General features: G+C 45.8%; 1 protein-coding gene across 1 annotated transcript in view; it reads left to right on the top strand.

Moving 5' to 3' along the window:
• ASTN2 (astrotactin 2) overlaps positions 1-17,653 on the top strand; it is a 644,195-nt gene that overhangs the window by 175,083 nt on the left and 451,459 nt on the right. The window contains 1 exon segment of the mRNA XM_019510513.1: positions 1,119-1,226. Coding sequence (XP_019366058.1) covers positions 1,119-1,226 — 108 coding nt within the window.

The following is a 17,653-nucleotide window of genomic DNA, read 5'->3' as shown; positions in this document are numbered from 1 at the left end:
GGATCTAGTGGCCTGTTATAAACTAGTCAGGGGGGATCAGCAGGCACTGGGGGAGTCCCTGTTCCCCTGAGCACTGCCAGGAGTGACCAGGAGTACCGGTCACAAGCTGGCAGAGGGTAGATTTAGGCTAGATATCAGGAGGCGCTATGTCACTGTCAGGGCGGCTAGGGTCTGCAACCAACTTCCAAGAGAAGTGGTGCAGGCTTCTACCCTAGGGGTTTTTAAGAGGAGGTTAGATGTATACCTTGTTGGGGTCGTTTGACCCCAGTACTCTTTCCTGCCACGGCAGGGGGTCGGACTAGATGATCTACTTAGGTCCCTTCCGACCCTACCAACTATGAAACTATGAGAGAGACCCATAGATTTCAAATGGAAACCCACAGTGTCAAAAACTCTCTGACCTGCTGTGGTCTTTCTGGGTCCTTTGCAACTGAAAAGTTGCTCTGTTGTTTTTCCATAGTTGAGAAGTGAGTGCAAGCTGGTATCTTCTGAGCAGTGCCTTGAGTCTAAAAAAGGTTTGAAAACCACTGGCCTAGAGGTTGCAGCGAACATTAGAGCTTCATTGCCATAGGTACTGTCCAGACGCATGATGAGAGACAGTTCTTGCCATAATAAGTTGCTGATCTAAAAAGACCTAACGAAAGGGTGGGAGGGGAACAGGCATTGTGGGAGAGAACATGAATTACCTAAGGTCACACTAGAAGTCAATAGGAGAATCAAGAATGAAAAACAGGTCTCAACGTTGTGCCCTATCCACTACCCATGCTGCCTTTTACCTGTGTTTTCTGTGCCATTGTGAGTTCAGTATACAAATCTATGTGGCATTCACTGTACACGGATCTATAGGAAAACAGCTTAAACAGTCAAGATTCTCAAAGATATTTCATTTGTAGACTCGCTGGGTCTTCTTTTTCTATTTGTACAGCTCCTAGCACAATGGGGTCTCAGTCCACGACTGGAGAAACAGAGCGCTATGGCACTACGCGTTTGTGTCAGGGCTTTAAAGAGATGGGAGGAATGGCAGCTGGATGGTGCTTTCCTGGTGAGGAGCTCACAGCTCAGTTTTGCTATTAGGCACCCAAGACAGCAGTGCTGACGTTCCTCTTTCATTCCTGCAGGCGGGATCGGGTTTGGACGTGCTAAAGGAAACTCTGGCTCCGAGGCAGACGATGAAACTCAACTGACCTTCTACACTGAGCAGTATAGGAGCCGGAGGCGAAGCAAAGGTAAAAATAAAGTAGCAGGAGCTCTTAAGAGGCAGAAGAAGCAACCCCTTCAGCTTGTGTCCCCTTGTGTTGCCCCTGGTGTATGATGGCTGCAGTACCTTAACTTGGTCTATGAGGAAGGATCATTGCTCTCAGTAATTCACAATCAACCTGTAGATAAAAATGTCCCAGCCTGGGACTGCTCTTTTCCGCCAGCGGGATGTGGGAGACATTAGCAATGTTTTGTAGTGATTATATCAATTGGCTCGGTAGCTTGTTAGCATCTATTCCCTCATCCCCAGTATCAGTCACGTTAAAGATTTAGGAAGCACTGATCAATGATCATGGGTCCCTTTTCTTCTGCTGCTCTTGCAGAATGTGGCCAGGTGGGAGTTCAAGCTCACCACTAGCATTGCTGCACTGATGCAAATACCTTCTGTCAATATGTGCAACTGCCATATATAACCAGGTTAGGAAAAGACTAGACAAATTCATGGAGGATTGATCCATCGGGGCCATAAAATATAGGGATATAAATTTCTGACCAGTGGTAACCGGGAGGGCAAGATACAGGATGGTTCCCTATACACATGCTTTTTCTTGGTTTCTTCATCTAAAGCATCTGCTACTCACCATGATCAGAGACAGGAAACTGGGCTAGGTGGGTATGTCTTATTCTTAAAATGGGATATACCCTGAGATGGATTGCCATAAACTGAATGGGTGTATACAACAACTTTCTGTCTGCACTATGGGGTTAGGTTGGTGCAGCCCCTGTCTTGATCCAGCCACCAGTGACAGTAATTGTAGCAATTCTTCTGGCTAAATAAAGCCCAACTTTCTATTTTCTATCCTTGTCTAATGTTTGTCAGCAAAATTCCAGTTAAACTGAAATGCCCCACACCTTCTGTTAACACAAAGGCAATTAAAAGAAACAAGTACAAAATGAGGGCTGGGGCAGAGATTTTTTTTATTTTTGCAAAACCCCTCCCCAGTAGGGCTTTTAGTGAGTTCTAGGAGCAAGGAAATGAAATGTCTAGGGTTTAAAACAAGTGTCCACAGTTTCCCCACTCAAATAATGCCAGAATGACTTTGGTAAAAAGCTCAGATTATCCTTGTACCCCGTTTTCTGCGGGGATCCATGAGATTTTTGTTGCTGCTATTGCTGTATTTTAAAAAAAAATCTCTGTTAAGCAATAACAAGGTTTGGAAGTGATTTTAAGATTGCACAGTGGGTCTGTGCCCTACACTTGTTTTCTTTATTAAGCCAAGCATAGCTAGAGTGCAGCATTCCAGATAGATGCCTGCACCCAGCAAAATAAATGCAGCTCTATTTATTTCAATGATTAGGCATTCAGATAAATGCGCATAACATGTTTATTTCAATGTGAAATTACCTCTACACCTATGATCGGCTCACTGATTGCACGTTGGAATAAACAGACACATATTGCATTCGTTTCTCTAGGCTGAGAATACATTCAGGTGTTTTTCTTTTATTTTCGTTCTTTTAGGAGAAAAGGAAATTCGGGGTTACAGAAATTTCTGCTGGATTATACTTGAGATTTTAAAGGCTCAAAGAATTCAGAAGTTGAGGCTTTCTGCAAAGACATTGTCTTAAAAGTAAATATGGGATCATAGGATCAGAGATTTTGCTTTTTTTTGGTGGGCATGCAGGGAGGTTCCTATTCTCCAAACAGCTATATAGGGCACAATCCTGCATTGGCAGACACAGGGAGTCATATTTTCAAAACTGTCCAAGTGACTTAAATGCTGAAGTTTTTAAAACTAACATAGGCACTTAGGAGCTTACAACTCTCTGCTTTTCTGTGGTCATGGCCAGACATAAAAGTTATACCAGCATTATTCTGATATAACTGCTTAGTTTTTTACCTTCTGTACTGCTGTACAGTCTGCACTTACATCAGTTTAACTCACTTAGGCTTCCTGGCATGTGTTCATCTAATGGTGCAATGGGACCTGATCCCCGCCCCCAACAATCATGCCTCCTGGCATGCCACGTGTGCATGGAAAGATTTCAGGATAGGGGATCAGATCCCAGTCACGTCATTTCTGCTTGCCAGTGCGGTGGGGTCAGTGGTCCAGGGATCGTGATCCCAGGCTCCTCTGCACCAGCAAGTTGAAAGCTGGGTGCCCATAGCCCAGCATGAACTGTGAACTGATGCAGTTCTGATCCTGGGGCCGTCCAATGGTCAGTTTTGAGCCCCAGGACCACACCAGAGCCAGGACTGACAATCAGCTGATCGTGGGTCCCAGCTCCAGGACTACACCGGGACAGTTTCGGAGTCCCATGCACTGGGATGTCAGAAAGTCTGGTGTGCAGCTCAGCTGCATGTGTATTTTTTTTAAGGTCCTGGCACTCATGGTCCCTGGGATCAGGGAACCTCTCCCCAATCCCAGGGTCCCTGTGGCCAGCATGTGTCAAGCGTATTGCGCTGCAGTTCTCTGGGAGTTGTAGGCCAAAGCAGTTAACCTGCTGGGTTGCAGGGAGCCCTGCAGCTCCCTGTGGCTTGGCACCGCAGCCCAAGTGATGAGCTCCACTATACTTAGCACCCTGATAGCAACAGGGTGTAGCCCCATTCAGGGCTGTGCCACATATACAGGGGAGCTGTCAACCAAGCCTCACTATGCAACCTCCATCAGGCTTCATGGCAGGAACCCTGTAACATTCAATTCAAGGTGCAACGGAAACCAACCACAAAAATATTACATATGCTATGGAATAATTTTGTGGCCAGTTTCTCATTTTGTCATGCCACTAATTGCCTGAACCTGTGGTTGGGGTACTATTTTACACATAGTTAACAGATTAATCAAGTCTTAAATGTAACCTCTGCCTTATTCTGGTACAGCAGTGGCATAACACGCTATAGCTGATGTGTGATTTCAAGCAAAAAATCTGTCTTCATCTTTACATGATTTAAAGTTGCAGCTGCCCACAGCCAGTGAATCGCTTGTCAGAACAGGACTCGGGCTTTGAAGTCACTCTAGGTGCTTTTGAAAAACACACCCATGAACTAGTTCAGTGTTGTTCAGCTTGTAGGTCATGATGAATGGAACACATAAGGCAACTGGGTGAGAGATTGCCAAGCACTGAAAATGGTGTTAGACTCTAAAGCAGGGGTCAGGGACCTGCAGGCTGTGGGGTGGATCTGGCCTGCAGTGTCATTTGATCCAAGCCGGGAACACAGGGCTTCTACAGCATTTACTTCTACCTATTGCTTCTTGGAAAAGTGGCAGAGACAGCCGGGGATCTAGACTAGATGCTCTAATGGGAGCAGCTGATCCCTTGCTTTCTGATTCCATTGAGCTGTTCCTGGGTTGGGCTATTTATTTCTCTGTTAACCCTTTCTATTTGTTAAATGAATGTATAAATGAAGCTCTGTGTTTAAAGACCCTGGCTGCTTTTACCTGGAGTATGGCAAAACTTTGCCTTGAATGACTTTCTGGAAATAATTTTCCATTATCATTTCATTGACTCTTAGCTCCCTCATGTACAGAAAGCACTAACTTAGCGGTAAGTTACAGTGCAAAAATTATAATTACCACTAAAACAAAGATCTATAATTGGACAGGGTCATAATTCCAATAGAGAAGGATGCATCATGAGATAGAGCTAATTGTTGCAATGATGTTCTAATATTGATTTCACAATGGATTTGTGTCATTGTAGGTGCAATGAGATTATCATTAGGCACAGCGAGAGATCTTCATGGTGATTTCTCTTCTAATGCCAGATTTTGCAGAAGACATTAATGAGGTGGCATAGACCATTTTAATGAAGTGTTATAGAGCATGGGTGAAAGGATGAAAAATTCTCACTGGGTGTGATTTGTTAATTATAATATGCACAGTGGCTACCACTTTTGTCTGGATTGTCCTTTAAATGACAAGTTACATAATTTTTCTTTTGTGCTTTGGTCAAGACAAGTCAGTGAGGTGGCCATATGCTTTGCTCATCTCCAAGTGACTCAAGTATGATGCAGGAAGGGATGCACAGGGAACTGTTGAGAAAGGTGAAATTCCTACCAACGAGGTTTGATTCTAGAGTGGCCTGTTGAGGAGGGGTGAAGGAATCACTGTTTGATTAAAACTAGTCTGGATAGAGAACAAAGTTGTAGATAAATCTACATTGGTCAGGAGTGCAGACTGCATAATGTTTCAGGAGTCTCCTCTCTCTCGTCTCCGAATTGTGTGCTTTCTGTCAGACCACATCAGTGATGTATTCAGTAGATGTCCTGGAGAGTCTGGTAACAACCATCAACTCATCCTTGTGGTAGGGCATGTGCATGCTTGTATGATGCCTGTGGGCCAGCCTTAACCTACCGCTGAACCTGAGAATTGAGTAGCAGCTACTGTATGTGCAGATTTCCACTGATTGCTAGGCAAAAGGCTTTGTTCCTTTCAAATGAAGACCTGGTGGCCATGACTATTTATGTATTCCTCATCTGCAGGGTGAACTGACACAGCTTTCCATCCTTGGGTCCTGACAAGAAAGCCATAGCACTCGTGCGCCATGTCGAGTTCCATCCCCTAACCCACCAGTGGGACACAACCCATGCCAGCCCCCTACACATCATCCAGTCCCATTTGCCATTCTAGCAGGGCTTTGCTAAGCCATTAGTAGTGCGTCCATCGTCTGAGAGCCTCCTTGTTCAGGGAAATGCTTAGCAAGAGCTAGGATCATTTAGCATGCCATGTTTATTGGAAGCTGTACAGAATGGAGCAGGAGGCAGCAGCACTTACTTGATTTTGAGTCCCATGACACCCTTCCAAAGGCAAGCATGAAGCATCTTGTGCTCACCATCAAGCCAGTCTTCAAGGTTAGGGTTCTTAAAGATTTATTCAGCAGGAAATCAGATGCATCCTCAAATAAACTGTCTTTTATTAACCAGAGACCAGGATGGACGACTTACAGGGTGCTGGTATCAGGAACCTGATGGTGCCAGGCCAAAGGCAGATATTAACAGGCTCTCTTCATTGGGTACTATACCAGGATACTGTAGTGATGAGTATGTATTTCATTTTTAAAATCCATTTAAAAATCCATCTAGACCCACCTCTGCAATTACCTGTACTCCCCTTGGCAGCCCCCCTGGTTAGTACTAAGGATTGGATGGGCCACAGAAAGAAACACCCTTGCTCACTGCCATTGGCTAAGGGCTGGCAGGGTGCTATGGGGAGATTGGGCTGCTTCTGTCACTTCTGTGGGTATGGATTAGGCTCCTGTTTTTATGGCTGTCAATCTACACACCTTTTCCCAGCGCTAAATTCACTTAAAGAGAACTATCAGTGTTTTGGAGATGTTAATCCGCCTCCACAGCTGCCCATCATGGGAGGTTTCAGAATCCATTATTATCAGGTTCCAACTAAATTTAGTTGGTCTAATAAAAGATATCACATCCACCCAAAGAACCTTGCCTGCCTGTGTCCTTAGACCCACACGGCTACCACCAACAACCCCCGTTACCAGGTTCTCTCCCACTAAGTATTTGGTTTTGTTCCATACAACGAAACAAAATCCACCTTTACTCCATGCTCCTCTGCTCCCTATCTCTACCCCACCTTGCTCTTGAGAACAGCTGCCTTTAGCTCTCAGTTGGCTTTATCCCAAGCCCTTCTTCCCACCTGCCAAGTGAAATACAATTCAGCTGCAGTTCTGACTTGGTCTAACTGCTCTGAGCATTTCCGTTTGCTTGTATCGCCCTCCAAATACCTTTAAAAAAAAGGCTGAGATTTCAGAGCTGAGTTGGGTTTCTTGAAACTTGGAGGTGGGAGAAGTGGGGAGCAGGATCTTCTGGTTATGTTGTGGTTTGTGATGTCTGAAATAGGCTTAGTGCATCTAATGAGTCTCTTGGAAAGTGGATGGCGAGGCACAAAAAGGTTTCACTCTGTCCTGCTTTTGCTTTGGCCTTTCTGAGCACCTCTTTTGTAGACATGGAAGTAAAACAAATTAACTTGTCCTTTTCTAGCATCTGGTCATGAAAGGAGCTCAGAGTGTGGGTTAGGTTTAATTAGTGTCACAGCAGGGCCTGGACCCATTTGGATTGGAAGCAGAGAGGGGCTAAAGTGATGGGTCCCTTCTATTGCAAGGATCTGTGATTGGGGCCCAGAATGGGTCTTGAATTGCCCGACTCCCGCCTAAGCCATCCTCTCTCAGAGATCTGTGTGCGTTCCCCTCCTCCATCGCATTGCTCTCCGTCTTGCAGCCAGGGGTGTTTGGAGCACCCACTTGGAGGCACCTGGGGACTGGCTTTCAGAGGTCCTGACCCCCTGTGCCTATCGCTGAGTCCAGCTAGAGTGGTGGGTATGTGACATGTCCTGGAATTGAGCCGTGGACCCCTGTGTGCGTTTTCCCCCCCAACTACAACATGGAGGAGATTTGTATCTGCCTCTCAGAAGTCAAATTTGTAATGTTCCTGGAAACTCTCTGATGAAATCAGACCCGTGACATTGAATATAAGTGCAAAGTATTATTATTATTGTTATAATGATGACTTGATGAGGGCTGTGATGGCATCTGAAGAGGGGAAATAGCCTTGGTAAACTAAATAGCTCACCTGTCTCTTAGCTTGCAAATTATTTAACGAGACATTTTGCTTTTGAGTACGCACTCCCCGTAGACCCCACCGTGAATAAACATCTGCCTGTGCCAGCATCCTTTTCCCTGGCCCCTCTACCCTACAAGAGCAGAGCATCAGTAGCTCCCTGAATCTCTTTTGTTTGCCTTTTAAAAGTGGGACGACGGGGTGGTGGGAGAAGAGGGGGAATGCACTTCTATTTGTTTGCATCACTTATGTCCAAGCACCGTCTTCCCAGCCACAATAATCTGGCTCCCTCATCAGGATAACACACAAAACCTAGTCATCCTTTGGCCTCTCAGGAGACACATTACTGCCTCATAAAACACCGCAGTCTTCCCATTATGGCCTAATTAAGACCTTGGGGATTTGGGTTCCTCTTGTCCGCTGATAAGTTCTAACGCTGCCTTGCTGAGATAAGGACGTCCCAGTTCACTCAGCTTTTGTCTTTGGGGGCTGTGGACCTTGGGGGATGATGGAGTTCAGGTACAGAAGTGAGGTAGGAGGGGGCTCAACCTACAACCTGTTCTTTGGGTGGCAGTCTAGGCATATGAGATGCCCAGTTGTCTCTGTAGTCTGCAGCAGTGTTTTAGACAAATTAGCAGAGCCCAATTATCTGCCGTGTATTTGCAGCAAACTCTGCATGTGTGTGCATGCGCGCGCGTGTCTTGCTGGCTGGCAGAGCCTTCTGAGGGCTGTTAGAGAAATGAGAAGCTTGGCTTTGATCTGCCTCTGTATTTGGTGTTTAAAACAAGGCCTTTTATAAGGGAAAATTAGGTATTCGGAATCTGTTACATATGAGGAAACTTCCCTTTGATCCTCTCCTGTCTCCGGAGGCAACAGACACTTATTATTTCATGAGGAACTAACTGAAACGTGGAGTGAAATTTGGGTAGCGTTCTCCCTTCCTTCTCCGCCGAAACCCGCAGAAACGTCAGGGCTAAGTAAACAGGGAGCAGCGGAAAGAAAGCGTGTCACCGAGTATCAAACACGGCCCCTTTGAGGCGGAGACGCTGCTGGAGAATTTGGTGTATTTAAATTGTGTCTCTGGGTCTGCACCTTCTTTGCTCTCCAGTTCAGCTCGCCTCCCTGACAGCAGCAGGCTTCAAACTAAAGGAGCCGCCTGTCAGGAATCAAATAGGAGACAAAAGGAGATAAACCAAACATGTTGTTTTTTGTTGCTTACGCTAGCAAGAGGGGATAATCAGTCTCTCCTGTTCTCCTCCTTTTCAACTGTGCTTCGTAGGTCTCCCCCCGCCCCCAGCACACACACAACTCAGTGAATTATTTCTCCCCTTCTCTGTCTCATTTGCCCTCCATGCTGAACAATGCTGCTTTGACTGATACTTCTCATGCAGACATTTATTCAGAAGCATCAGCCAGTCTCTGATAATTGTTGTTACAAAAACTAGATTCCCTGGGAGCAAGTAATCCTAGAACCATCTACCGCTGCGTGCCTTCCCACAAAGCAGTGGGCACTGGGCAGTGTCATACATGAGATGCTGGGCTGCGTGGTTCAGGGGTCTGATCCAGCATGGGGATTCCTGAGTTCCTAATTTACATCCACCATGGATACATGCACAGCGGCATTTGCATATTTCCACAGGCTTCACAGTGAGCAGTATTGGGGCTATCCCGTATCACTGACAACAGGGCTCTTAATTCCTTTTATGTAATTTAGCTTTCACAGTGAATGTCAGATGAGGAGATATGGCGAAAGGACTATCGATGAGTCATTTCAGTCCCCTCACCTTTCCCTCCCATCTTCATCTGAGTTCTGCATATCTTCCTGGTCTTGCAGGCAACTGGAAAATAGTCTTGCAGCTGCGGAGAGTCCTGAGTTGGCAGCACTGGTCCTGTTGCTCAGGGCAGAACATTTGCACGCGAGTCCTCGAGCAAAGGGATCTAGTTTCCCGTTTAACTTTGATTCTGAATGAAAAACATATTTAGAACATGATACTCGCTCTGTGGGCCCACCCTGGAGCCCTAAGCTGGAGAGAGCAGGTAACATTTTGCTGCCTTACCTGGAGAGCAAAGAAGGTGCAGACCCAGAGACACTATTTAAAGACCCCAAATTCTTCAGCAGCATCTCTGCCTCAAAGGGACAAGCTTGATAGTCGGGCACTGCTCCCTGTTTACATAGTCTGACTGGCACAAGGTGGGACTCCCCAGCTGGCAGCGTGAATGCAGATAGCTATTCTGTCAGCTCTTGGAGGTGCTCTTCCCTTGCCCTGCAGTAGCATTTAGCCCAAAGTGCTTTACAGACTACACAGACAGACATCACTGGGCTGAGGGCATCTCCCTTGGGGAGCATCAGGTTCTCTGATGCTTTAAGCTGGACAAAGCAGAACACTCATAAACAATGTAAAGAACAGCCAGGGCCCTGCAAGAGATCCAAGTCCTGTAAAATTTGAGTAGTGTCAAGGCAAAAAACTCTGGTTTGAAATGGATGGAAAACCCCCAGATACTTACACCACCGAGTTTGAGATCTGCCTTCCACCTTTGCTGTTCCTTCTTACAGTTGGGCAGCACTTGTGCAGGCAGATCTACACTATAGTCCACTGCTGGATTAACAAAGTCATTGAGAGAAGAGCATTTTGCAGCTTTTTTATTACACTGACAAAAACATTAGTGTAGACATACAGAGCCTGCTTTTGCCAGTCAAGCTTATTTTGCTCATGGAACTGGCATAAACTGGGTTGGCACTGCCACTCTCATGCTGCTGGTAGATGTGTCTGCATTAAGGTTTGGATAGATGAGCTGAGATAGCTACCCGAGGCAGAACCTTTCTAGTGCAGGCCTGAGGCGCGCGCGTGCGTGTATGTGTGTGTGCGTTCACATACGGGAGACAGGAAATGGCTGCAGAATATTGAAAGGTGGAGCGTGGAGCTATTATAAGGAGATGGGCATTAAGCAGAAGACGATGAAATCAGAGGGGAGTTCACTGTGCCTCTGCCTGGGTGTCACAATTAGGCCAGCCATGCTGCAGCTATACCAGCAGCCTTTTTAACTTCCCTCGGACTGCGATAGAGATAACGGCTTTTACATCTGTTCCTGGAGGCAGTGCTTTTCTTGATTGTATCTGATACAGCCTCACCGAGTAATTGAGTGTTTGAGAGTGAAAAATTATCTCTCTGGCTTGGCCCTTATCTTGACAGCAAAGCGGCACTTTTAATTTAATTTTGTTGGGAGCATGTGGGTAACAAATTTCACTAATCGCTCTGCTGTCGCCCTCCGCATGGTAACAAGCCTCTTGTTTCGCAGCCAATATAATGTAAACACGTTGTTAGATGCAAGCAGAGGGGATGTGAGGTTTGGTGCTTTGAAAATAGGCATGCGCATGAACTTGCTTGGTCAGCAAGTCCATGACTGATCAATCAGTCTTCTTGCTGTAGCAGAGAGAAGGGGGAGGAAATGCAAAGTGACATATGTCACACCTACACAGTAATAATAATAATACTCAACTCTTATATAGCACTTGTATGTGCATTCTTCCCATTTTATAGGTGGGGAAACACGGGGACAGAGGTGAAGTGACTTCCCTGAAGTCACCCAACAAACCAGTGGCAGAGCTTGAACTAGAAGTCTGGCTTTCCAAGTTCTGCGCTTGGGCAACACCTGCTCAGCCGCAGTAGAACAGCTGCCAGAGTGCTCAAGAGAGGAAATACAGCCCTGTGCTTAAACGGTTGCTCTGTGACTAAGGAGACCTGGGTTCACTTTTGACCTTTACCATTGTCTCTGTGTCACCAAAAGGCCCTCTGATCTGCCTCTCAAATGTTAAGCTAAGGCCTCCCTGTGTGTTTTGAAAATGAAATCTTTGATTGTGAGGTGCCAAGATATTACAGCAATGGTAAATTTGGTTTGCCTTGATGCCCAATCCTATTGGTGGTGCCCAATCAGTTATAATGGGGCATATGGAGTCCGGGTGTAGTCTTGGAGTCCAGATGGGACCCATACAACTTTCTGTGCCATGTTCTAATTGAGCTCTCCAACACTTTGACATCTGCCCTAATTTGTTTGCAAACTTCTAAATGGAAGTGACTTCTCTGATTGCCCTTTTACTTTCCAGACTACATTTTATAGAGAGCAATTACAGTTTTCCCTTGGGACAATATTTAAGTTACACTCAGAGTGGAAATTGTCTTCTGCCCTGAAAAGGAAGCTCTCGATTCACATTTGAGTCAATGTGTGTGCTTTGTAAATGCAGGGTCTGGAGGAATGGTTTTGGGCTTGTTTGTTTGTTTTTGTGTTATAATTTCAAACATTAATTCCAAGAGAAGAGTTTCCATTGATTTGTATGAAAGAAAATTCCAGTGCAAACAGTCTTTCTTTTAAACATGTAACCATTTCCCTAATGCGACTGCATCTCTACTGTTTCAGTGCAGAGAACATGAAAGCAAAACTGACTCCATTGATTTTAATTGTCCATGCCAAGAGAATGCAAAAAAGTAAATAGCATAACTAGCTAAAGAGAAATTGGATTCATGAATATTCTTTCCAGTTGAATGCACCAAGGTGGTTTTAGTAACACAGGCGTAGGGACTTTTTTTCTAATATGTGATCAAGTTGACAGTGTCCCACTTATTATGATAGAATGCCTTTGGGCAGTGCTTCCTGAGTGAATTTGTCCAATCTAATGAAAATCCCATTTACCATTTTCAGTTGGCGATAGCTTGGGTGACAGGGAACATGGTCAATAGCTGCTTCTCTGACCCCTGTGTTCACAGTGGTGTTCATGGACTGGACTCTGTGAATGGCTGTTTGGGAAAGAGGTGTGGGATGCTGGCACTTCACACCCAGAAGTCACAGGACATGGCTGAACCCCAGAATAGGTAGTGCCCCTTGTGCTGCTTGCTTTGCACATGTGGAGAGAACCCTATGCTGATTGGGACTTCCTATGTCTTCCTGATAAATTATTCAGACAGTAAAAAGCTCTTGGGCCTTGAATAGCCCAGTGAAGTAAAAGACATACCTTCACTGAGTCTGGCTCCAAAAGAACAAGCTCACAACACTCAACGTGAAAGCCTGGGCCCACGTGCAGGCAGAGGCATACAGGGCTTTTTGCTGACTAAACTAATTGGAGTTGAGTCTCACTGAAAATAAGGGGGAAATTCAACTAGTTCAGTCAGTGCCAACCCTGCCTGTGCTTAGAGAGTTAGTGTTGCTGCCGCGGCTTTGATTGCTGGACTTGACAGCAAATCAGCCAGTACCTACTCTTCAGTGCCTTGTAAAGCCAGTGTCCTCAGGATTTGCTGGCTGCCATGTGTTCTTACTTTGAGATGGAAAGAATCATTTGGACCCCAGAGTCCCTTGGGCTTATGAGTGCATGGAGATGATAGCTAGGTTGCTACCTATCACCAGCTATCTCTGTCCTCCACTCTGTGACAGCTTCCCCGAGTCCTCTTCCTTCTGGCATGGTCTCATGGAAAGGAGACCTCTGCTGCAGCTACCTCTACCATACCTGAATGTCTGGTACTTTGGGATAGGGACAGACATTCAAAAAGCCTGAGGCTAAATTGATTGTCTTAGCAGTTTAGTCTAACCTGGCTAGGTTGAACCAGTTCGTAACCGTACAGACATCCCCCCTGGACTGAAGAAATTCAGGCACATGCCTGCAGTGGCTCAGGCTAAATGTGGAGGGGCATTAGAGCAGCCCTCCCATCCCTTCCACAGTGCTCAGCTGGGAGAAGCGTGGCCAAGCCCTGGCAGGACACTCTGATTAGGGAGGGTCCTGTCCCCCCACCACTGTTGATGACAGAGGATTTAGTTACACAGCAGGGAGTTATACAGGGAGTTGTTAGCTTTTATCAGCACATCAAACAAAGCAAAAGCTTCTCTCATTAGTTCAAGCTCTTCTTAAACAGCATTTTCCAAGGAGGGAACAGAGGAACATTACCAGCTGCCTGTTGATTAGCTCCAAAAAGCCCTACACCAACACTGTCCTGTCTGTCTTTGTTCCGTCTCCCATAGCACAGACCGTAGCCAGGATGTGGTCTGCTAGCTAATGCTGAGAGGTGTCTCTGTAAGGCAGAGGGGAGGGGGGAATCCCTGCTTGAGCAGAGAGTGGTGGGTGGGGAAAGGTGAGCAGGGGGAAGCCAGGCAGATGCCGCTGTACCTGCAGTGTCTCCCAGAGCTCCAGCCAGGGAGCAGAGGGGAAGGGCCAGCCCTGCTGGCCTGGAGCAGAGAGCAGAGCCCTGCTCAGGGTTGCAAAGCATCTGGGATGCTGGAGGACTGGTTTAACTTAAATCAGGAAGGGGTCTGGGACAGGCATTGCATAAACTGGTTTGACCCAAATCAGTTAAGTCTGATACTACCCAGGTTTATCTCAAACCAGTTTCAGCCATTTTCAAACTGGTTTATGTGCACTGAACATCTGTTCTGTTACAGGTTTAAACCATTTTCTGATCACTTAATCCAGTTTATGTGTAATATCAGTCCCTAACCTTGATGTTCTGCCTCACCTTCAGACAGCATTTGTCCAATTCCTGAGGTTTCCTGTCACGGGCAGGATGTAGGCAGATATAACAATTGCTGTAGTATGATACCAGTATAAGAGATTAGGATGCAACTGTTACCTCTGCATGCTCCCTGTCATGACATGGTTGTAATTTTAATCAGGTTTAACTTCTCCTCCTTTTGCTTTTTCCATTCGTTAGCCCAGCCTGCCATTTATTTTCCTCTCTTTTCTTACTCTCCCATTCTCATTCTTGTCACAAGTCAAACTCGTCTGCATAATATCTCCCTGCAAATTGCAGGCACCATATTTCAAATAAGTGAATTCTGGGAGATGGGGAGGAGAAGGGGGGAGGGAGAAGCAGTACTTGAAATTTTACTAAGTAAAGATATTTATTTAATGTACTGGACACTGACCAAAATGATATAACCCGCTGAGATTCAGGTTATTAGGAGCAGATTAACAAAGACTTCAAGAGCTCTTCAAGCTGAATGGAACATGCAACCTGCACAGTGAAGGAGCTTGGCTGGCTGAGTCCCTGACCTCTGGTGTGAATGATCACCTGAGGAGCCTTAATCAGGTACACAGAAGCATGTCTGATCCTTCTGCAGTAGCTGATGGGATCCTTTTTGGGATATCTTCTCCAGCCTCCATCCAACACAATAACCCCTTCCGTGAACACGAGTTAAAATAGCCCAAGCCATAATGTAGGAAGTGTTGACAGACTGATGTTATTTGTACATGTTAATGTTACCAGTCTTGTTAGCTGCGCCCTTAAGCATCTCAAACTCCCAATAAGTAAAACCGCATCCAGTCCTTCCCCTGTCTTATTCTTTCTCCATTTTGTCGTCTTCCCCCCAGAGCTGCTCAGTGAGATGTAAAGGGAATGGTCTTTGTGATGGAAGGTTGGCTGATGAGGGGAGAGAAAACCAGCTGTAGGGCCATGGTGCTAATTCAAATGCTGAGGCAGATAGAAAAAAGTCCAATCTATTCTGCTAATGAGAACAGTCTGTACGGGGACATTAGAGTTAGACTTGGGACCAAACCTCAGGTCCAAACAGCACTGAAATGTGTGGCAAGGGCAGGAAACTTGAATCCAGATTCAAATCCTAGGTGGGGTTGTTGGGCTTGCCTAAGGTGCTTGGGAGGACAGGAGAAGGCATGCTCAAGGGAGAAGATGGCGGAAAGGAAGATGAGGAAGAAAAGCAGAGGCACAGTGTCTCATGGGGATTGTAAACTTTTCCTTCTCCAAGACTTGGATGCGAGTCACGGGACTTAGTGCATGATGCTCCTTCCCCGCTGTCTGCTGTCCTGCACCTGCAGCAGCATCTGGCTGGGGCATTGATTTGGAAGGGACTGTGCACAGTCAGTTGGAACTTGGGTAAAGAGGGTCCGCTTGGGACACTGCGCAGGATGGATGGGGAAGCAGGCAGGAACAGACTTAAAGCAGGCTGTTTGTCCTTGCATGAATTCAGATCAAGGCTGAAAAAGGACTGTCCAGGTCCTAAGAGATTGGCTCAGGGTAGGTCTACATCTCTGGGAAAACGGAGTGTGAGCTCTGGTCAGGTCTGGGGGAAGGGGAAGGAGGTGGTCTAGCTATTGAGGTAAAGGGAGGAATGGTTGGCTTTTGCCCTGTCCAAGTACCAGTGGATTGCCCAGTTGGACAGGGGCTCTGCAAGGGTGAAGACGACCTGGGGAGCGAGCAGGAGCCTGCTAGCCAGCAGCCATTAGGCGGGGTTCTTCCCTCCCAGTGAGCAATGATCTACAGTGAGAGCATCAATCCAGCACCGCTGCTAATCTTTAATTGGTATTTGATTTGATTTAACATGATCTCCTGCTTGTAAAACACCTTGAGATGTTTCTCTGTGTGAGAGTGTCCTAGAAATGCTGTTGTAGTGTATTAACGAGTCTCTGCTGGGACATAAAGGGGAATAATTAGAGGCAGTGAACTCTGCCGCATGGGGCAGCCAAGCGCTTTGCAAGCAGTCATCCCATGTGATCAAGTAGAGGTGTCCCAGGGTGTGTTGTTCGGTGGGCAGGAGTCACCAGGGTGGTGTCACCATTTCAGAGCTCTGTCTAGGTCTGCCTGGCCTCCACCCCAAAAGTGGCTGGATTTTATTGCTGCCGCACTGAGATGCAACATACTTTCCTTATGCTAGAATCGCTGTTTTCTCAGCAGCAGGTGCCTGTGTGTGCAACACACTGATGCGTGCTCTGCTGGATTTGTTATGTGTTGCTAAGCAGTTCAGGCTCATGATGTTACTTGAGGTGGATTTCTATATCCCCATCTTTCTCGGGAGGCAGAAATACATTTTAATATTTGAATAGCCTTGAAACACTATGTATTATACTATTATCTGGGGGGGGAGGGAAATTGCAAAGCACTTGGCACTTAACACTCACATATGGCTAATGCTATGGGATATGTGCTGATAAAGATGGAGTAATTAAAGTTTATTTTTTTACAGACTAATCTCCCAAGCATGTATTTATGAGCTTGATTTAGAAACATCATATTACCGCAAGCGCAGGGTATTTGTGTTTCTTGTAAATCCGTATGTGTTTGTTGCGTACCTTTTTGACTTAGGCAGTGCTCTCAGTGCCAGAGAGACAAGCTCAGAGGTTTTTTTGCCCTTTTGGTGGGTTGGGGTTGTGGGGAGAGAGAGGCAACCAAAGCAGCAAGTAATTAGCAGGATGAGGAAATGAAATTTCAGATGAGACATGGTGTATTTAATGTGTCTGTTTGCAGAGTGTTTACACTGGTGGCTTTGAATTTATCTTCATCTTGCAGCAGGTGCAAAATCTTTAGGGGAATTTGGTGCTTTGCAAGCTGTTTCTTGACTCTGTAGAGGGGCTCAGGCAAGCCAGAGCAAAGCTAATTGGCACCTGTGTAACAAATAAATAAATAAATACATATTAAGCACAAAGGCAAATGGTGGCAGGGGCTCTTTGCCCACAGCAGTGGTTGCTTGCATGGTTAGGGACAGAGACTTCTAAGGAGAGTTTTTATTTTTGAACTTCTTTTGTCTTCCAGTCTTAATTAAAGTGTAGTTAATTAGATCATGAGCAGGAAGAAACTTTGATACAGTTTAGAACTCTTTAACTGATTGGTTTGCTTTTTATTTTCACTTTCCTTGGTTGTCTCCTGGGAATATGAGGTCAGGAGAAGAGATTTCTCACTTCCTTCTATTTAGTAAGAATCCATTTCATCCTCCTATTCAACCTCCACATGGTTCCCGTGTTCCCTTCCTTACCACTTCATCTCCTGTTTTCATCTTCCTTCTCCCTGGACTGGGGACAGCTCTTTCTCCCCTCTGATTCTTCTCTGCCATACCAAGGAAAAGCTAAGTTAATGAAACGTTGTGGTTGAAAATATTAAAATGGGGATATGA

This window comes from Gavialis gangeticus, unplaced genomic scaffold (genome assembly GCF_001723915.1).
Source record: "Gavialis gangeticus isolate Ggan-Ray unplaced genomic scaffold, GavGan_comp1, whole genome shotgun sequence".
In the NCBI taxonomy this organism is placed as follows: Eukaryota; Metazoa; Chordata; order Crocodylia; family Gavialidae; genus Gavialis; species Gavialis gangeticus.
This window is presented reverse-complemented; position numbering and strand designations above follow the sequence as displayed.